Raw genomic sequence first — 23,318 nt, 5'->3', positions numbered from 1 at the left:
GATGTTTATAAGCAGTGTATCGCTCATGCATTTAGTTTTTGTCTTGATTTTAGTCCAGATATCTAAACATTTTTAAATCAAGAAGTAAAAATAAATAAATAAACAAAATATATAAAAATAGTATTGTTTTTAGAAATATGTGAAAATTGAGTTTTTCTTTTCAAACAAGGTAAATAATCTGCCAAAGGGGTAAGCAAAATGAAATAATTTTAAAATGAAAGCAAGATTATTTTGCTTACCCATTATTGTGCTTGCTTTAAGAAACAACTCACTTAATTTTGATGCATTATTTCTGAAAACAAGTTAATCTTTTTTACTATTTGATTTAAGAATTTTTTGATATTTGGACGTGAAACAAGACAAAAACTCATATAGCTTGTGCTTTTTGCTCATGCATTTAGTTTTTGTCTCGTTTGTAGTCCAAATATCTAAACGTTCTTAAATCAAAAAGTAAAAAAAAAAAAAATAAATACTGTCTTGTTTTCAGAAATAATATGTCAAAATTAAGGATTTTTTCCTTAAAACAAGCTAAATAATCTGCCAATGAGGTAAGCAAAATAATAATAATCCAGTATTTTTTAATATTACTTGATTTAAGAAGTTTTTAGATACTTCTTTAGGACTAGAAAAAAGACAACGCTCTAAGAGGTGTATAGTTCATGCATTTAGTTATTGTCTCGTTTGTAGTCTAAATATCTAAAAATTCTTAAATTAAGAAGTAAAAAATTTGCTAAATAAAACAAGCAAAATAATCCGCCAATTGGGTAAACAAAATAAACATTTCAAAGCGGAAGCAAGATTATTTAGCTTACTCCATTGGCAGATTATTTAGCTTGTTTAAGGAAAATCTCACTTAACTTTGATGTATTATTTCTGTAAGCAACACAATATTTTTTTACTTCTTGATTTAAGAATGTTTAGATATTTGGGCTAGAAACAAGACAAAAGCTCTAAGCAGTGTCTAGCTCATGCATTTAGTTATTGTCTTGTTTCTAGTCCAGATTATCTACAAATTTTTAAATCAAGAAGTAAAAAATATTGTCTTGTGTGTGAGTTTTTCCCTCAAAACAAGCAAAATAATCTGCCAATGGGATATACAAAATAAAATTATTTTAAAATGAAAACAAGATTATTTTGCTTACCTCATTGGCAGATTATTTACCTTGCTTTAAGGAAAAACTCACTTAATTTTGATGTATTATTTGTGAAAACAAGTAGCATGTTTATTCAAGTATTTTTAGATATTTGGACTAGAAACAAGACAAAAGCTTAAAGTGGTGTATAGCTCATGCATTTAGTTTTTGTCTTGTTTTTAGTCCAGATATCTACAAATTCTTAAATCAAGAAGTAAAAAGAAAATAAATATAGTCTTGTTTTCAGAAATGAAAGTAATGTGTCAAAATTAAGTGAGTTTTTCCTTAAAACAAGCAAAATAATCTGCCAATGGGGTCAGCAAGATAAAATAATTTCAAAGCAAAAACAAGATTATTTTGAAATAATTTTATCTTGCTGACCCCATTGGCAGATTATTTTGCTTGTTTTAAGGAAAAACTGACTTTATCTCGACACATTACTTTCGTTTCTGTAAACAAGACTATATTTATTTACTTTTTGATTCAAGTAATTTTACATATTTGGACTAGAAACAAGACAAAAACTCTGCTGTGTATAGCTCATGCATTTAGTTTTTGTCTTGTTTCTAGTGTAAATATCTAAAAATCCCCAAATCAAGAAGTAAAAAAATACTGTCATTTTCAGAATAAAGTCATAAATATATGAGTATTTCCTCAAAGCAAGTTAAATAATCTGCCATTGAGTTACGCAAAATAAAATTATTTCAAAGCGAAAGCAAGATTATTTTGCTTACCTCTTTGGCAGATTATTGTGCTTGTTTTAAGGAAAATCTCACTTAACTTTGACATTATTTCTGAAAACATGACAGTATGTTTAGCTTTTTGCTTCTTGATTGATGACATTTTTAGATATTTGGACTAGAAACAAGACAAAAGCACTGAGCAGTCTATAGTTCATGCATTTAGCTCATGCATTTAGTTTGTGTCTTGTTTCTAGTCAAAATATTTAAGAATTCTTAAATCAAGAAGTAAAAAAATACTGTAAAATAATACAAGCTAAATAATCCGACAATTGGTGTAAACAAAATAAAATTATTTCAAAGTGAAAGCAAGATTATTTTGCTACCTCTTTGGCAGATTATTGTGCTTGTTTTAAGGAAAATCTCACTTTAACATTATTTCTGAAAACATGACTGTATGTTTAACTTTTTGCTTCTTGAAGACATTTTTAGATATTTGGACTAGAAACAAGACAAGTACTGAGCAGTCTATAGTTCATGCATTTAGCTCATGCATTTAGTTTTTGTCTTGTTTCTAGTCAAAATATTTAAGAATTCTTAAATCAAGAAGTAAAATAATACAAGCTATATAATCCGACAATTGGTGTAAACAAAATAAAATTATTTCAAAGTGAAAGCAAGATTATTTTGCTTACCTCATTGGCAGATTATTTATGTTGTTAAGGTAAAATTCACTCAATTTTGACTCATTTCTGGAAATTTGATTTCTTAATTCTATTTTGTTGACTCATTATTTGTAATTATCTAACATGTTGATGGCTGGGCGCCGCTGAATGTGGTGAGGTTCTGCGTAGACCCAATTCGTCAGTTTCAGGGTTGAGTTGTTCTTGAGCTCGGTGGATAAGGAGAGATTTTTTCCACTGAAAACAGAAAGCTGCTGCCTTTGCTGCTTCAGAGTTTGGCTCAGGTTGTTTCAAACCCTATAAAAGGTAAAGAAGCATTTATAACACTAAACCTGAGCATGACAAATACCATTCAAGACCAGATGAACACCACCACTACGTTTATATTAATCCCCTTGTACATAAGGCAATAGTAGGCCTTTTTTTTCGAATTTGTATGTATAATACAGAAATTTGATGGCGTAAAGCTTTCTGAGTCTCTTACCCTGATGCATGCGGTCTCTGCAGCTCGAACTCCTTGGATAACAGTCTGAAGCAGATTCTGTGCGTTTTTCACCAGGATCTCGTCTGATGACTTGCACCCAGGAGTAACTGCATTAACACTGGAGAGACACCATGCACCCCTTGGGTCACATGACGTTTTTACAGGTTTAATTTGAGGGTAACATTGAAATTGCATTATCAAATGATGCACGGTAGGAAAGAAAGATACCTTAAAGGGTTAGTTCACTGAAAAATGAAAATTCTCTGATCAATTACTCGTTCTCATGTTGTTTCAAATCAAGATATTTGGACTAGAAACAAGACACAAGTTCTAAGCGGCGTGTATAGCTCATGCAGTTATTATATAATGTACATCTTGTTCTTTATATTCACCTTGCATGTATATGAAGCTTTTTTATTTATTTATATTGGTTTGTACATATATTCTCCCCCTGCTGCAGCTTATTCGATCTAATCAGATATCTATTTTTTTGTGTTGGCCTCATGTTGTGCATTTATAGATTATCTCCAGAAAGGCAGTTGGAGTTAATTTGCTTTTAAGTGCATTTCTATCTGGTATATGGAGACTTTTGGTTGAGCAGACTCTGCTGAACAGGTGCGTATGTGTAATATAAACATGAACTACATTGTTCTTTCGCTATCAAAGGTTAAAAAGGGATGTGTGGCTTTAAGTATTCATATTTGTAGTACTGTGCAATGCATCAAGCTATTGAAAAAAACAAAACAAATATATGACTTTTTGCTAAATTCACACAGTATTTATCACGCAGCTACATGAAAAGTATATATAAACACTGTAATATTGCAGCACTTCTGTGTCTCGTTTGAATTTCCATCAAAGGTGCATTTGGGATTTTAGTGATGAAAAGGTTAACGTTTGGAGAATCTCTATTGTAAATTGTTTTTCTCTTTAACACTTTTTCTTTTTTATGGTCATTGTTTTTGTTTGTGTATAGAATTTTATAGTTTATGTATGTTGTTTTTCACAGACAGTACTCGATTGCTTTTGTGTTGTTTTACCATTGACTGACATTTTAGTGAGGGGAATTAAATGACGCCCTCACTTTCCTCTTTTGTTTTTTTAACTTCGTGTCTAAAATAAAAATGAATTCAGTGATTCTGATATCAATGCATTGGAAGTGGATTTCACTGTTGTGTTGTTAAGCTCATGTATACCCTGCTGAAAAATCCAGCTTAAACCAGCCTAGGCTGGTTGGCTGGTTTAAGCTGGTCGACCAGCCTGGTTTTAGAGGGGTTTTGGCCATTTCCAGGCTGGTTTCCAGCTATTTCCAGCCTGGTCTTAGCTGGTCAGGCTGGGAGACGACCAGCTAAAACCAGCTTGACCAGCCTAGTCAGGCTGGGAGCCCAGCCTAAACCAGCTATGTCCAGCTTAAACCAGGCTGGTCAAGCTGGTTTTAGCTGGATTTAGCTGGTCATTTTCCAGCCTGACCAGCTAAGACCAGGCTGGAAATAGCTGGAAACCAGCCTGGAAATGGCCAAAACCCCTCTAAAACCAGGCTGGTCAACCAGCTAAAACTGGTTGAGGCAAGTTGGAGCTAAAATCTGTAGGACACTGGCTTTTCAGGACCTACTTTGAAAACTATTTGAAAACTATGATAAAAGAATATATCAAAATTTCACGGGCAAAAATGAAGACCCTTTATTTTGTTGACTCATTATTTGTAATTATCTAACACGTTGATGGGTGGAGCAAGGCTGGGCGCTGCTGAATGTGGTGAAGTTCTGCGTAGACCCAATTCGTCAGTTTCAGGGTTGAGCTGTTCTTGAGCTCGGTGGATAAGGAGAGATTTTTTCCACTGAAAACAGAAAGCTGCTGCCTTTGCTGCTTCAGAGTTTGGCTCAGGTTGTTTCAAACCCTATAAAAGGTAAAGAAGCATTTATAACACAACCTGAGCATGACAAATACCATTCAAGACCAGATGACCACCACTACCACTACTTTTTATTGATTTTATTGTACATAAGGGAATAGTAGCCCTTTCCTTTCAAATTTGTATATATAATACCGAAATTTGATGGCGTAAAGCTTTCTGAGTCTCTTACCCTGATGCATGCGGTCTCTGCAGCTCGCACTCCTTGGATAACAGTCTGAAGCAGATTCTGTGCGTTTTTCACCAGGATCTCGTCTGATGACTTGCACCCAGGAGTAACTGCATTAACACTGGAGAGACACCATGCACCCCTTGGGTCACATGACGTTTTTACAGGTTTAATTTGAGGGTAACATTGAAATTGCATTATGAAATGTGGCAGTGATGTGCGGTAGGAAAGAAAGAAACCTTAAAGGGTTAGTTCACTCAAAAATGAAAGAATTTCATTATCAAGTCATCCTCATGTTGTTCCAAATCCCTGAGATCTTCATTCGTATTCAGAACACAAACGAAGATATTTTGGGTGAAATCTGAGAGCTCCCTCATCCTTTGTAGGGTTCCCAACTCATTCAGAGTCCATAAAAATACCCTAAATAAATTCTCAAAACAGTCAACATGCCTTCAGTGGTTCAGTCAGAATATTGTCAAGCTACAAGTATACTTTTGTGTGCAAATAAATTGCCAAAATAATCAACAGTTTCTTCTCCACGGTGTCAGTATAGGGCTTTTCCTCCTCCTTTATCTGTTTGTGGATATTGATTTCTTCTTATTGTATTTTCTGTAACAAGCCTTAAGCCAAGCCGCCCTAAAATAATCAATTTTAAAACTAAGTTGAATGCCATTATGTTTGTAAATGTTATATTTTGTGGGAAAAAAAGGTTTTAAACAAGAATTTGCATCCAGAGTGTATATATACGCTATATATGCATAACGCTGTGGTGACCATTGCTGTCTATGGAGGATTTCATACTAAATATCTTAATTTGTGTTCTGAAGACAAATGAAGGTCAAAGGGGTTTGAGTTGTTATGAGGCTGAGTAATTACTGCCAGAATTTTTATTTTTGGGTGAACTAACCATTTAAGAAGCAGAAAGAAAGAAAGACCTTCCAACAGAGCTTAAGAGTTTTTCCATTGATTGTCTCTTACCTAGAAATGATGGTAAGTTGGTTGGAAATTGTAAGAATCTGCTCTGCAATGACGCATAGCTCCTCTGTGCAGTGCTTGTCTAAACAGTGGTCTGCAATGACACGCACAAACTGGGTGATCGACTGACCGCTTGAGATGAGGTCTTTCGCAGATGTAACAAAAGCATCTTTGCTCTAGAAGTGAAACAAACTTGTTTCAATATGGGAACACAACGTTTGTGCAAAAAGAAAATGTACAAGATTCTCACCTGAATTGGCCCTTTCTTCTTTAGGTACTGAGCCATGTAATAGAGTTTATCTGCCATTTCTTTTGTCACTTTTACTATCTGGTTACCTTGGTCATCCCACTTCTCAGTCTCCCGCTTCAGAAACAGAGACGTGTAAGAAAGAGTGGAATCTACCAATGTATACACCGGACGTCTTGGGCTTCTTGGGGATGTCTCTTCCTGTGGTAGATAAGTTATATTTTACCTTTGCTTGTTCTCAGAAAAGCAACCAAAGACTGAACCGGCCTACAAAACAACACGTCAGTCAGGTGCATAGACCAAAAAAAATCCCAAGATTAAAGTTGCTGCACACTCACAAATCAAAAAGACAGAATCGAGCAATTTATTTAAATTTAAATTTAAGCAATTTACAGATCAAGGCAAACGTTTCAGTCGTGACATATTTGATGGATTTAAAAATGTTCAATATTTATTTAGTTCAAATTGTATATGGTTTCATTTGCTTGGTCTGACTCCATAAATGTAGATAGCTGACAGGTAAACCAATGCTGTCTTGGCATTGACAGTGGTCAACTTTATTTGAGTAAATTGCTAATATCACTTTATCTAGCTTTTGTCTTTGATTTTTGAGTGTGCTGACTTTTTTTCAGTGACATTGCTTGACCTAAAATGTCCTACATAATTGTTAGCATCAACAAGTTTACCTTGTTTGGTTCCTGATTGGACACCTCTTGGACACTTGGTTTACTTTTAGTGAGTTCTTGGTTACTTATGGATATAGGATGTAGTGGTTTCTTTTGTGTGAAACTTGCTGTTGGTCGGGACATGACAAATCCACCAAACTCTTTGCCCTGCAAGCAAAACTTGAGCTGTTCCTTTGTGACTTCAAGAATCCCATCGACTTTGCAGATTTCTTCTACAAGGTAATGCGCCTTGGTTGACCAGCACTGTGACTGAATATCAAGAGTGAGAGTATCTCCAAGAGTTTGTGTCTCTGCTATTAATCTGGCTCTACTCACAATGTCTGACATCTGAAAAGTCAGGTGATCATTAATGAACCTCAGATTGGACCTCTCCTTTGGGTCTCGAATGAAGTTGAAACAGTCCTCAATGGATTCAGTGGCACTCTTTACATTCTGCATAAGCATTTCTGCAGCACTTTCGAACTGTGCCAAAGTATCTTCAGCTTCCATGTCATTATATTTTGTTTTTACAGAACATGCCAAGGTTATTGTATTTTGAATGGCTTTTCCATAATCTTGGTTTACTTTGCTCAGGAGGCAAGAAAGCGCTTTCATTTTAACCTGAAGCTGTCTCTGAAGCAGCTCTGACTTAGCCAGAATCAGGACACCTGAGATGGACACCGTACCAATCTCTTCAGCAGCCTGTAGATATGAATCTGTAAGTGTCTTTACGTCGTCTTGTAGTTCTCCTAGAAGTTTAACTTTATAGCTGTCTCGACAGTTCAAACAAGACAGTCTTGCAGCTTCTTGTATACGAAGGGAGTTCTCAGAGATTACTGACAACCATTTCTTTGGTGTCATTTGATGAGCGAATGTTTTACCATCAATTGTAGCAATTCCAACAATCTTATCAAACGAATTCAACAGTACTTGGATAGACAGTGCCCAAAGCATGCAGAGACCATCAAGCTCGTCAGTCTGAGTTGGTCTTGATCCCACTATGTCTGTAAGGTTCTTGGTGTTAGTTTGAGATTTTTGGAGTTTGCTTTGCAAAGACATTATACTCTCATGACACTCACCCATGACTTTTATATCCGAGGAAGTCACAAGTTGCACTGCATCAGCACACAAACACATGACCTCATTGAGTTCTTGATTGATGGATTCTAACATAGTGGGTACATAGTTTTGAAACATTGACTGAATGGCATGGTACCACATCCCTGCAACTGGCAGCAATATCTTACGTGCATTTTTGATGAGGTCAGAGAATTGAGTACTGTGTTTATAAACACTATCTGAACTCATGGCTGAACTCATGGCTGTTTCCTGTGCTGTTTGGACGAGTAAGGGTGTTAAGGACACAAGTTTGGACCGTAATCTTTCTACTTCCTCATTATCAGCTGTGTTTATGACACTGGTGGCTTCTCTTGTAGCTTGAGCATAGCTGTTTGAGAGTCCTAGAACACCAGTGCATGCCATGTTGAGAGCCTCTACATCTTTACCTTTGGTCATGCAGACAACTTCACACAAAAGAGGCAACAAATCAATATTATGAAGGTGAACGGCAGCTTTAGATTCTACGACAGGTATAGTCTGTGCTTCTTTAGAGTTTGGCACATCAGGCTCAATTATTATATGAGCAGCCTGATTTTCCAAATCGTCTTTTAGCTGACATGCAATTTCTTCACTTGTTGAACTTTGCATTGACAACTCGGATTCAGTTTTATCCAAAACTTCAGCTGATCTTTCGTTCTCTGAAATGGGCTTAGTATATGGTGCAGGACTGGCAGATTGTCGGGCTCCTTCCCGTAGTGGGCTAAGCAAATGTGGATGCTGCAAACCATCCAGTCCTTCACGTAGAATGTCAAAGTGTTTAAAGGCTGTTGAGATGCTAGTAGAGAGCAACGAGAAAGCCTCACTGCTAAGGCTGGTACTAGAATAGATATCAGTGGCACAACATGTCACCTCGGCAGCAGATCCTTCTGCTTGCTTTATCAGAACCAAGAGTCCATTACGGTAGATTGGATTGTCACTGTTACTGACGTGTCGTCTAATGAGCTGGATTACCAAGCTCATGTGACTAACAAACAAGTTTGCCTGTTTTTTAAGAATCTGTGCATTCTCATTTTTATATGCCTCAATGCACCCTATCCAGTTGCTCTCCATCTCCTGCAATGCAAGGAAGACAAAATCTTTTACATTTATTATGCTGCTACAAGCATGCAAAAGTTGCTCCATCTCCTCTGACCATCTCTGATGGACTTCTTTTATTTTTTCCAAAGCTTCACTTGAACGCAGCTTGCCTTCCTCAAGATTTTGCACAAGTGTTGCAATTGCTTGTTTCAGTCTCATTATGCATACCCTCGAGTTCTCTACAGCCTCAAGACTCTTTTCATCACATGCTAAAGTTGAGATGAAGCCAGCCACCTCTGAAATTTTGTCAGCATGAGCTGTAAAAGATCCAAACTGCACCTGAAGTGCTTCCACATCAAGCTCATCTTGCTTATCCTGGAGGCTACAGCTCAAAGTGTGCAATAACTCTTCAACAGGAGTTAAACTGCTGACAAATATGTCCATTACTTGCAACTGTGTTGCCTTTGCCACAGCTTCATCAAGCTTGTGTATTTGCTTTAATAGGGAAGCACATGTGTTTGCAAGCTGTTGGTCATCATAGCATTTCATTTGTTGTGACATCTCAGACCAGACCTGAAGGACTTGTTTGGTGTGTGCAGCAACCTCAAACTGAATATCCCTCTGAGAAGCGTTTGCTACCGCCATGCTGTGGAATACTAAGTCATGAAGCATAATGTCAAAACCACCACTTTTAACAGTACTATGGTTAGAAAGCAATCTTATTAACTTGTTTCGTATTTCAGTGTAGTATCCACATGAGCCTGAAGGACATGGTTCACATTTGCTCCTGAGTGTGGTTATGATGCCATTTACAGTTGAATCCACCTGGTTTAAGATATATTGCTTTGCACCCTGGGCCTCCTCGCTGTGTGGATGTTTGATGGTCGTGTACATGGCAGTGTGAAGCATGGAAACACATTTCTTCAGGGTTTCTAGAGAAGCCCTCAGATGCTCCTGCTGTTTGCCATCACGCAGTTCCTGAATTCTTTCCGACACCAAGTTGTGAAGTAGCAGCATTGCCTTGGAGTAGACTTGAAATGCTTTCAATAAAGATGATATATCAGCTGCAGCTCCAACTTGAGAAAGACACTGCAAGAGCCAGTCAGCAGCTGCAGTGATCTTCCTCACAGTTGCATCATCTTCCACTAAAAGGATCTGCGGAGACAAAAACAATTGGAATCTGTTAGTTTTCAATCATGCTGTATGTTCATGTCTGGACGGTGTAAAGCTTGTTGTACAATACTCAAGAGAACTGAATTTTTAAGTTTAGGCATAGGGTTAGGAGTTGGGTCAAAGCAATTCTTTTCACTAGAGGTGTTCCGTCCTGTTCCAGGAGAACGCATTTGCATATAAGTTCTAACAGACAATCCTGAAGACCTTGGCTGCATTCCACTCCACTTTTAGACACACACTCGTAGACTTCCCTTCCGTCATTCCCACTGCCATTTTAAAGTGCATTCTACTTTACAAAGTGAACAAGGGAAGCTTTTATAGACATACCCTCGATTCCTCAGTTTTGACCGTGGAAGCAGGTCTGCTTTATATGTCCACTCTAACACCCATATGTCCCAAAATGCAATGTAATTTTGACGTCACAACAGTGTAGTTCCAAAGTACTCAAGGGTTTAGCGTATTCCATTTAAACCCATTTAGATGTTCTGCCAGTAATGGACACTTGAGTAATGTAATCAATGTCTTACATCTAAAGGAACAAGACAGAGGGAAGTTAGCGAGTGAAGGGCATAAAAAATTGGACTGGAATCCAGCTCTTGATGGACTGGTTCTAATGGTTCATTTGCGTAGGGGCTGAAACTGCGGAACAGTGGTCCTGCAATAACATGTATGGACACCCCAGATGTAGAGACAACCTACAGACAACTGAGCCAAGGTTTGTTTTCCAATTCTATCGATGCGTTCACATCAGACGTGGAAGAAACGTCAAGCGCGAGTGATTTACATGTTAAGTCAATGCAAAAATGCGAATAGACATCCTGCGGCGCGATATGCGTAGATGAGGCAGTGCGAATGAAGCGATTCGTGCAAAAGAATCGGTGCGACTTGAGAATTGTGCGCGATTAGTGGGCTTAACGTGTGAATCGCTTGAGTTGGAAAATCTGAACTTCAGCGGACATTCGTGCCACGTTTACAAATCAGGAGCTTTCTCTTGTAGGGGAAATGATTATGACGTAACGCCTGTTGTTGGTGTCCTGGAGGAAATCCTCCTGACACCGGACAACAGATCATCTATTTGGGTGTGTTGGCTCAGTTGGAAGCACAGCTGTAAGCTTCCATCATCCAGGTATAGTTTCTGGAGGAGTTTATGAGCTCACAGAGTTGGGTGCACCTCAGAATAGACCTAGAGGACTCAGACACAGCTCCAAACGAATTAACCCTGTTTATCACTCTTCCTAAACAAAAAAACACAGCTATTTCCTCAAAATCCATGTTAGCCATTTAGCAACGAAGCTAGAGTCACCGGGCAGACAGAAGCCCCTCCTATGATGCGAATCCGCATCCATTGTGAATTGAATTTGATGCGCGAATGAAGTGGATTTGACATGCAAATGAAGCAATTTTGACGAGCGAATGAAGTGAGTAAACTCAGTGTACGTGCGAATAGCGCAATTTATCCGCATGTACCGTGGCAGGTGTGAACACAGCATATCACTTGTGCCTCTGGCTTTCTATGTTGCGTTTCGTGCTTGAGTGCCACTAAGTGGTGTTTTACTGTAACTTCAGCAGCTCAAGACATGTGAATTTTTTTTTTAATGCAACATGTCAACCCCCCCCCACCCCACCAAAATGAGCTTGCAGATAAGCCTGGTGTTGTGCACAATGTCACTCTTTGTTTGGTCGTGAGGCATTACATGCATTGATGAGTACAAGTCATCCCTTTAGGGTCCCATTTGAGATTGGCCCTACTAAATTTAAGAATGTAGGAAAATCTGCTTGAAATTCAGAACCCAACTCCAACCCAAAAAGGCATATATACATTTGCAGGACAAAGAAAATGTCATGCTTCCCATTTAGTGCTTATCTTTTTTACTAAATCCAAAGGTACCTTGACTACACCGAACAGCAGATTTTGCGTGGCCTCAATGAGCTCTTCTCTGTGCTCTATGACCTCTGGTTGAATGCTGAGCTTTTGGGTGGCCAGGAGCACATGTTGACCTGAAACAGTCAGAGATTCCACCAATGGGCCCATTTCCATCTTCAGGAGATCGTCTTCAGCGTCCGCCACCAGTCTGAATGCAGGAACGTGAGGTATAACATGACGCTCTGTAAACATAGCATCTACACCATCCCAAAACAAACCACACATTTACCATGACATTGGGTTTTATTTTATTTTTTTAAAAGTAGAGATGGTACTAAGATAAAGTTACGATTAGCAGCATGTATATTAGCATTACAAGCCATTTTCTCTATTAGCATGTTGCTGCCCCAGTGTTTAAAACCTTTATAGGAAACTCATTGACATGCTCATTAAAAACTGTATTCAGGAGTTATTATAAGACTTTGGAACTTTTATGATTAAATATTATATACCTTATCATATATATTTAACATTATGGTGAAATCAGTGTAAATGAAATTACTATATATGTTTATTTGCCAATAAAAGTAAAAAAAAAACCACTTTTTAATCAATACAATATATGCAATTGTCTGCATTTGTGAGACAAAGTAACTACCATGCCCACATGTATTTTTATGAATAGTTATTGCAATTTTTGAACAAATATTAACACGCTTTACTTTCTCAGGAACAATGCATGCAGCCTACCTTGTTGCTACAGCGGCCATGTTTTTGGAAGCTTTGGTCACGGTTTTAGCTGCATCCTCCAGCTGAGTGAAATCCTCCAGTTCTGTCTGACTCCCGCACAGCAGTATGAGGTGACACAGGTGAGTGGACAGAGGAGCCACAACCTGCTCTATTGAGCCTGTTTTTATCAAGCCATCCTCCAGTATAGATGCCATTTCTCTTGCACAAGAAATTTTCAATGCATGCAGGTCAATATGCAACTTCAACTAAATTCATCTTCATTTCTAAATGCATTCAAATGATGCACAACTCTAAATGTTATATTTTTAACAGTGAATAGTTAGCCAAGATCACACAAAATCATAAGGTTTAAAATGGGAAGGTGTTGTTCTTTGCTAATGGATATATTAAAAATGTACCTGGTGGTGTAGGAGCTGCCTGCAACTGCTCTGCCTGTCACACACTAGCTGCTAATAAATAATGCAGTGCAGACGGCACAGTTTGTTTGGCTTTCAGATGTCCCTTGGTAACCAAAGTCATTCATCCCAACCTAATTAAAATGAGGTAAAGAGCTAATGCTATTGTACATTACTAATGACATAAAAAAACCCAAATACATTAATCATATATCAAAACATTTGCATTTCCGTGCAGTTTTATTAATTTAAATGTCTAATATTTTGGACAGTTATAAATAACAATTGCTTGACTTTGTGCAAACATGTTATTCTATCCATCATTTTAAATAGTATTATTATTATAAATAAGAATAATTGCTAATAATAAACCCCAATAACGTATCCCACATAGTATTTCCACCCATTTCTGGTATGATTGAACCACACATACTACACAACCTGACAAAAGTCTTGTCGTGGATCCCAGTGGTAAGAGCAACAAATAATAACTTGACTTCTAGTTGATCGTTTGGAAAAGTGGCAGAAGGTCGGACTGCATCCCAATTATCACAAATACTGCAGAAGACCTACTGGAACCAGCATGGACCCAAGATTCTCTTAGAAATCAGTCAAGTTTGGTGAAGGAAAAATCATGGTTTGGAGTTACATTCAGTATAAGATGGAGGAGGAGGTGTTGAAGATGAATGCAAAGAATCTTGATGAACTCTGGGAGTCCTGCAAGAACGCTTTCTTTGCCATTCCAGATGACTTTATTAATCAGTGATTTGAGTCATTGCAGAGATGTATGGATGCAGTCCTTCAAGCTCATGATGGAGTCAGACACTGCAGTGTGACCACATATTCTATACTGGACATTATTTCTGTTCAGTGACAAGACTTTTGTCTAAGCACAGTCAGAACTTACTGTCCTAATGAAATCATTCAAAATGAAGGCATGATCATATTTTATTTTGGTCAAATAAGCGTAATCTAGAGGCCTTTGCCTTTCATATATGCTACTTCTGATACCAAATGATCAACTAGAAGTCGAGTTATTATTTGTTGTTCCTAAAACTTGGATAGGCCACAAGACTTGTTAGGTAGTGTATAATCTGATTTTTCTTTTTTTATTATTACATTTATTATTAGGTTGCATCATCGAAAACGTTTTAGACATAAAATGGCCTAACATTAAAAAGAATTATTAAAATAATCAATACATAACTTATAAATACATAACTTATAATGCATAAATGTTTACGTAACATTTTAAAATCTCTAAACTTCTAATTTCTTACTGTAGGACTCGAGCATATACAGTTAAAGTCAGAATTATTAGCCCCTTTTTGCAGTTTTTTTCTTAAATATTTCCCAAATGATGTTTAAGAGAGCTAGGAAATGTTCACAGTATGTCTGATAATATTTTTTCTTCTGGAGAAAGTCGTATTTGTTTTATTTCGGCTAGAATAAAAGCAGTTTTGAATTTCTTAAAACCCATTTTAAGATCAAAATTATTAGCCCCTTTAAGCTGTATATATATTTTATATATATATATATTTTCAATAGCCTACAGAACAAACCATCATTATACAATAGCTTGCCTAATTACCCTTACCTGCCTAGTTAACCTAAATAACCTAGTTAAGCCTTTAAATGTCACTTTAAGCTGTATAGAAGTGTCTTGAAGAATATCTTGTCAAATATTATTTACTGTCATCATGACAAAGATAAAATAAATCAGTTATTAGAAATGAGTTATTAAAACTATTATGTTTAGAAATGTGCTGAAAAAAATCTCTGTTACACAGAAATTGGGGAAAAAATAAACAGGGGGTTAATAATTCGGACTTCAACTGTACAATGTTAAAATTGTATTGTTATATAATGAATTTGGTCACACGATGAAAAATAAAGAATACCAGAAGAATATGCACTTCAGTACAGTATAAACACTACACTAGTTGTCCACTAGAGGGCGTCACTGCAACAAGTAAATCTCCTCTGCACTAAATATTTGGGTGGCAACGAATAAATCCAACACAAAACATCTGTTTGTGATTTTTAATTTGAAAATGGCAGTTTCAAGAGATAAATATACAGCTTGAGCTTGTACAACAAACATATTTCTCAATACATCTATACAACTGAAATTCAGTGACAGTAGTTTATTCTAAAATGCTCAAAATAGGTGATAATGGCAACAACACTCACAGTTATGATACACACTTACAATGTCAAGTCTCTCTGAATAAAAAAAAAAACACCTATGAAGGATCAGGTTAGAAATGCAGACGTGTTTTTGCCATGCAAGTGGTGATTATTGATCATTCATTATATCATTTACCTCCAGATTAGTCCCTTATTTATCAAGGGTCACCACAGTGGAATGAACCGCCAACTATTCCAGCATATGTTTTACGCAGCGGATGCCCTTCCAGCGGCAACCCAGTACTGGGAAAGATTATTGATCAAACTAACAATACATTTTTGTCAAGAAATCATGTGATATCCAATCGGTAAATGCCAATAAAAATGTCGCTTTCAAACAAACCCTCTTAAAATGAGAGATGTAGATCAGGGGTGACCAAACTTATACCTGGAGGGCTGGTGTACTGCAGATTTTAGCTCCGACCCTAATCAAACATACCTAAACAAGCTAATCAAGGTCTTACTAGGCATACTTGAAACATCCAGGCAGGTGTGGTGAGGCTAGATAGAGCTAAACTCTGCAGGGACACCGAGATCGGTGACCCCTGATGTAGATAAACACGCAACCAAGTTTAATCAGTAAACCTAAGAAACAAACTATTTTCAAGCTCAGTTTGAGTGTTGAAGCAGAATGAATGCGACGTCCAAAATGTTGACTTCAAACAAGCTGTTCCCATGAGCTTCAGTGATGAATACTGCACATTCTCATCTATATTTAGTCTGGTTTAAACCTGGGTCTCTGCAGTCTTCAAAAAAAGAAATGTGTTTAAAAAAACAGGAGACATACAGTATGACGTCATGTTTACTGTGGAAGAAAATATGCAGAACATGCTTGTAAATCCAGTCCGAATGTTTGCAGAATATTTGGCAGATTTAAAGTGTTTTAATAGTGAGCCGACCTGGAATGTGTCTCTTATATAACGTTCTGCAGATGAGTGTTTATCTCGACGTCCTGAAGTCAAACTAATTGCGACATTTCTGAGAGGATTTGATTTCACTGGTTATGAATGGACTAAGATTGTGGAGATATTTGATAGGTAGTTGGAAAATAAGGTAAAAAGTAAGTCATATATTTTTGGTGGAAGAAGGTGAAGTACTTTGGAATAACGTGCATCTTTCAGTGGGTCAGTATCCAGTGCAGTACAAATGATGCTCCAAGCTGTGAATTTCACATATAATGAACAAAACTAAGTGTTTGAGCTAAGAATGTATGTTTTTTAGTACACCTGGACTGAAATGAACAACTCGAGCAGTTACAATGATGCTGATTTTGTGTTTTGCAATTACCGTTTATCCACATGACATTCAGGGTACATTTACATATTAAAGGAACACATTTTTGGGGGGAAATAGCTTTTTTTCTAGAGTTAAACATTTGAGTTTTACCATTTTTAAATCCATTCAGCCAATCTTAGGGTCTGGCGGGAGCACTTTTAGCTTAGCATAGATTATTAAATTAGATTAGACCATTAGCATCTTGCTCAAAATTGACTAGTTTTAATAACCATCCCATTTGAAGGAACACCTTTTTTTAGTAATAGGCTCATTTTACAGCTCTCTATAGAGTAAAACAGCAGAGTTTAACCATTTTTTTAATCCATTCAGCCAATCTTCGGGTCTGGTGAGAGTACTTTTAGCTTAGCTTAGCATAGATCATTGAGTCAGATTAGACCATTAGCATCTTGCTCAAAATTGACTAGTTTCAATAAATTTCCTATTTAAAAGAACACCTTTATATTAGTAATAGCTTTTATAGCTCCCCATAGAGTTAAACAGCTGACTTTAACCATTTGTTAAACCATGTGGCCAATCTTCAGGTATTTAAGCTTAGTTTAGCATAGCATAGATTATTAAATTAGATTAGACCATTAGCATCTCGCTCAAAATTGACTAGTTTCAATAACTTTCCTATTTAAAAGAACACCTTTATTTTAGTAATAGGCTCATTTTACTGGTCCCCGTAGAGTTTAACAGCTGAGTTTTACAAGTTTTTAATCCATACGGCCAGTCTTCGAGTCTGGTGGGAGTACTTTTAGTTTAGCTTAGCATAGATTATTGAATCAGATTAGACCATTAGCATCTTGCTCAAAATAGGCTATTTTCAATAAATTTCCTATTTAAAAGAACACCTTTATTTTAGTAATAGCTTTACAGCTCCCCATAGTGTTAAACATCTGAGTTTAACCATTTTTAATCCATACTGCCAATCTTCAGGTCTTTTAGCTTAGCATCAATCATTGAATCAGATTAGACCATTAGCATCTTGCTCAAAAATTACCAGTTTCAATAACTCTTATTCAGTGGAACACTCCACTATTTTAGTAATAGGCTCATTTTAGAGCTTTCCTAGAGTTAAACAGCTGTGTTTTACCATTTTTGAATCCATATGGCCAATGGCACTTTTAGCTGAGTTTAGCATTGATATTTCATCATTTTAAGCGGTATGTTAATGGTCTAATCTGATCCAGTTTCAATATCTTTCCTATTTAAAGGAAGACTCATTTTACAGCTGTTCTATACAGTAAAACAGCTGAGTTTTACCAATTTTGAATCCATTCAGCCAATCTCCAGGTCTGGCAGGAGCACTTTTAGCTTAGCTTAGCATAGATCATTTGAATCAGATTAGACCATTAGCATCTCGCTCAAAATTTACTAGTTTCAACAACTATTTAAAGGCACAGTATTTTAGTATTAGGTTCACTGTACAGCTCTCCTATAGAGTTAAACAGCTGAGTTAAACCATTTTTTAATTCATCCAGCTGATTTCAATGTCTGGCGAGAAGACTTTTAGCTTAGCATAGATCATTGAATCAGATTAGACCATTAGCATATTGTTCAAAATTGACCAGTTTCAATAACTTTACTATTTAAAGAAATACTCCTCTATTATTTGGCAATCCACTTGTTAAGTGTGACGTCACGCGAAGCGGCTTTCAGGTCCAATCGCTCTATTAAACTGTATGGGGAGACTCATCAAATGGTAATAATAAACGATTACAAAGCGCTGTAATACTTTCAAAAATCACGATCTCAATATATATATATATATATATATATATATCTATATCCATGCCTAATATCCGATGGCCAGAAAGTGATTCATTTGTTTTTTAGATTGTTAAAATGTTGGTTTTTGTGATGCAGCAAGCCCAGAGATTGTTGAGTCCACTATGACTTTATATAAAATTCACTTTAATGTGATATGAATAAAAAGTGATCATAAAAGAATATTTTCTCAATTCAAATGAGTGGCGGCTTGGACCCAGAAACAGTATTACATACGTCACCAACACATCACCACTTAACAAGCGGATAGGTTCATTTTGCAGCTCCCCAATAGAGTTTTACCAATTTTCAATTCATTCAGCCAATTGCCATGTCTGACGGGATCACTTAGTTTAGCATAGATCATTGAATCAAGAATCTTTCATACTTGATATTTCAATGATATCACGCAGTTTTCTGATCATTACGTAAGAATGGGAGTAGAATTTCTAGCCGTATTAGCCTAGAAAATATCATCTTTTCATATTCTGTCCGTCTTAGTACATGATGTAACTACACAAGAGCAAAGCTTTAAATAGGAAGATCATTGAAACTCTTGATGCTAACGGTCTAATCCGATTCAATTATCTATGCTAAGCTAAGAGTCCTCCAGCCAGACCCAGAGATCAGGTGAATGGATTTAAAAAGGGACAAACTCAACGCAGGAGTGTTCCTTTAACCATGTACTAAAGACAATAATTAGACGTTCAAAAAATCCATTGTCAGGTCCCCAAAATGGCATCATTGTATAAATGACCATCAATAATGTTTTAGTTGAAATCAGTCATGCAAACACTCCAAAGTAACTCAAGAGTTTCCCAAATGAAGGACCTTTGATCTGCATTATCTGTGAATGAATAGAGGATAAAGAGGTGCAGTTTGTCTTTATCTGAAAAGCACCGTAACATCAGGAATAACGCCCGCTCTTTAGTCATCAGTGCTTTGAAAACATCTCTTGAAGCTCTTTTCTTTTATACAGTATGGAATACATTTTATAAAAAATAGATTTTTGCTTTTTCAACAGCGCCCTGAGGGTTGTAATTGTCTGCTAGTATTGACACAATATCCACATCCGTTCCAGGAAATCTCTCTTTCCGTCTCTTCAGACCCATCGGCAAGAGGCTTTTCCCATTGGGATCAATGGAATCCACTGTGAGTCTTTTCTGTCTCTTCCAAACGTCAACCAAACAACAACAACGAAAATACAAAGTGTCAAACCTCCGGAAAATCGGGAGAATATTCTTTTCTTCCACATATGGAAGGCTGGAGGGCCGTGGTGAAGGTAGCAGCTTACTGGATTTTCTGAACCCAATCCAAGCTTTCATTGGCTCTTCTGGACCCAATCCCAGCTTTCATCGCTGTCCTTCCTGTTCTTTTCCGCTTCTATGATCTCTCGGTAATGCCTCCTGAAGAATCCCATCTGCAAAACACAGGAATAATAGTGTGTCAGCAAACAGGGAGGGACAGTGGACAGATGTACTGACAAAATCACACCCCCCGCTTCCCAAGAAAAACACATCTGATCTGATCTCTCACAAAATACACTATATATTTATATGAATATATTGACAAAATATGCTACCGTACAATAGTTTTCGAAAGTAAATACATTATAGATAACAAATGACAAAAGACTTATGCTACGAATTTGTTTAAATAAATGCTGTTCAATTAAGTTTCCAACTTTAAGAAATATTTCTCATCATCATATTTACATTAGGGCAACGCGGTGACGTAGTAGGTAGTGCTGTCGCCTCACAGCAAGAAGGTCGCTGGTTCGAGCCTGGCTGGGTCAGTTGGCTTTTCTGTGTGGAGTTTGCATGTTCTCCCCGCGTTCGCGTGGGTTTCCTCCGGGTGCTCTGGTTTCCCCCACAGTCCAAACACATGCGGTACAGATGAATTGGGTAAGCTAAATTGTCCGTAGTGTATGGATGTGAATGAGTGTGTATGGATGTTTCCCAGAGATGGGTTGCAGCTGGAAGGGCATCTGCTGCGTAAAACATATGCTGAATAAGTTGGCGATTCATTCCGCTGTGGTGACCCCAGATTAATAAAGAGATATGACATGGTCTGTTGAAATTCTTGATTCTGATTGGCTGGAGGGTGTGCATTATTTTCGCTGAAACGCACAGGTAGCTCCAGTCAGTTTTGATCACAGTTCGGAAAAAAAAATGCGCTTCCTCCAAACGTTTATAGTTATCGCAACTTGCATGTGCTGCACAGGACACCAATGAGGACAGTTAATGGTGGACGGGAAATCCGCAACATTAGGAAAATACTCATTAATTATGCCACAAAATCAAATTTTAAGTGTTTTTCAAGTGAGAATATAGTTATTTTAAAGTCAAATCGGCAGTTTATGTATAACGCATCTTTACAAATGACATACTTTGAGCTCCAGGCAGTCCGCGGCAGCTCCGCTAACAGCTCCCCAAAGACAGAAGCTTTACATCAGCTAGACCATCTCAGGACCTGCTGCTGGATCTCATCTCTTGCATCTCTGTTGTTAAAATGTGATGTATAATTAATCCTGTGTGTATCTAAAAGTCAATCTTTGGACTTTTGAACCTATTATTTGTTGTCAGGTGTACTCCGCTGCGTGTTGTGTGGTCTTTCACCTCCACATCGTGCATTAAAATCCTTTAGCGCACTGCAAGCCGTTGATTATCTCTTATATACAGTGCATCCGGAAAGTACTCATAGCGCTTCACTTTTTCCAGTTTTTTATGTTACAGACTTATTCCAAAATGGATTAAATTCATTTATTTCCTCAACATTCTACACACAATCCCCCATAATGACAATGTGAAAAGAGTTTTTGTAATTGTAGCAAATTTATTACAAATAAAAAGCTGAAAAGTCACATGTACATCAGTATTCTCAGCCCTTTGCCATGAAGCTCTAAATTGAGCTCAGGTACATTCTGTTTCCACTGATCATTCTTGAGATGTTTCAGCAGCTTCATTGGAGTTCACCTGTGGTCAATTCTGTTGATTGGACATGATTTGAAAAGGCATACACCTGTCTATATAAGGTCCCAGGGTTAACAGTGCATGTCAAAGCACAAACCAAGCATGAAGACAAGGGAATTGTCTGTAGACCTCCGAGACAGGATTGTCTCGAGGCACAAGGCTGGAAAAAGTTACAGAAACATTTCTGCTGCTCTGAAAGTTCCAATGAGCACAGCGGCCTCCATCATCCATAAGTGGAAGATGAAACCACCAGGATTCTTGCTAGAGCTGGCCGGCCATCTAATCGGAGTGATCTGGGGAGAAGAGCATTAGTCAGGGAAGGTGATCAATAACCTGATGGTCACTCTGTCTGAGCTCCAGCGTTCTTCTGTGGAGAGAGGAGAACCTTACAGAAGGACAACCATCTGTGCAGCAATCCACCAATCAGGCCTGTATGGTAGAGTGGCCAGACAGAAGCCGCTCCCTGCCTGGAATTTGCCAAAAGGCATCTGAAGGACTCTCAGACCATAAGAAACTAAATTCTCTGCTCTGATGAGACTAAAATTGAAGATCCCTGACCTAAATCCTATTGAACATCTCTGGAGAGATCTGAAAATTCATCTTCCAGCAGGACAATGACCCAAAGCACACTGCCAAAATATCAATGGAGTGGCTTTACAACAACTTGGTGAATATCCTTGAGTGGCCCAGCCAGAGCCCAGATGTAAATCCTATTGAATATCTCTGGAGAGATCTGAAAATGGCTGTACACTGTCGCATCCCATCCAACCATCCAACCTGAGCTTGAGAGGTACTGCAAAGAGGAATGGGCAAAAGTTCCCAAAGACAGGTGTGCCAAGCTTGTGGCATCATATTCAAGAAGACTTGAGGCTGTAATTGCTGCCAAAGGTGCATCAACAAAGTATTGAGCAAAGGCTATTTATTTATTTTTTTTATAAATTTGCAACAATTTCAAACTCTTTTTTTCACATTGTCATTATGGGGGATTGTGTGGAGAATGTTGAGGAAATACATTAATTTAAGCCATTTTGGAATCAGGCTATAACATAAAAAACTGGGAAAACGTGAAGCGCTATGAATACTTTCCGGATGCACTGTATGTATGTATATATTATATCTACTGTATATATAAACCATTTAAAAAGTAATAAAAAAGCATAGATAAATAAAAAACAATACAGAATCTGTTATTTTACAGTTAAGAATAATGATGCTGAAAATTCAACTTTTTAAAAATTTTATTAATTACATTTTATAATATATTTTAAAAGAAAACTAATTATTAGTTATTAAAAAATTATTTCACAAATATTGCTGTTTATATTTTTGATCGAGTAAATACAGCCTTAATGAGACTTTAAAAACAAAGTCTTGACCATACGAGTTCTAGTAGTGAAATGAATCAAAATCTATTGCTTTTGACTGGCAGATCAGATAAACCCAAGCTAATGCAGTCCCGCTGTTACAGATACAGTATAGGCACGAAAATATTGATTTAATCACATTAAAATGAGTTTATGAAAATAGCACCGATTTTAGAGTCCTGAGCCAACACAAGAACAGGTTTCAATATGAAATCCCTCATGAATGATGATATTTACACTGGAATGCTTTATCGTATCATCTAGGTATTCAACAATATTTATACATCCTATAATTTACAATAGTAAGGTATTATGTGTTCTTAATGCCTGCACTGAATGTTTAAGTTGAAAACTTCATGAAATGTCCCATTTAAGTGAGGCTATCAAATTGTATGCATAAAAAAAAAACATTTTAATGCAAGTCATATGTTCAAGATGTCAAGTAATTTCTGTAAATAGCTATGTCAAAATATGGGTGAAC

At 37.1% G+C, this 23,318-nt stretch overlaps 1 protein-coding gene across 1 annotated transcript in view; it reads right to left on the bottom strand.

Moving 5' to 3' along the window:
* Positions 1 to 15,295: 15,295 nt before the first annotated feature.
* The window catches only part of itga9 (integrin, alpha 9), a 234,721-nt gene continuing 226,698 nt past the window's right edge, over positions 15,296 to 23,318 (bottom strand). Inside the window, exon 28 of the mRNA XM_056470391.1 lies at positions 15,296 to 19,921. Within this exon, the coding sequence (XP_056326366.1) occupies positions 19,823 to 19,921 (99 nt within the window). The 3' untranslated portion in view covers positions 15,296 to 19,822. The remainder of the gene's footprint in view (positions 19,922 to 23,318) is intronic.

The sequence above is a fragment of the Danio aesculapii genome, chromosome 13 (genome assembly GCF_903798145.1).
Source record: "Danio aesculapii chromosome 13, fDanAes4.1, whole genome shotgun sequence".
Taxonomy (NCBI): domain Eukaryota; kingdom Metazoa; phylum Chordata; class Actinopteri; order Cypriniformes; family Danionidae; genus Danio; species Danio aesculapii.
Note: the sequence above shows the minus strand (reverse complement) of the source record. Positions and strands in the feature narration are given on the sequence as shown.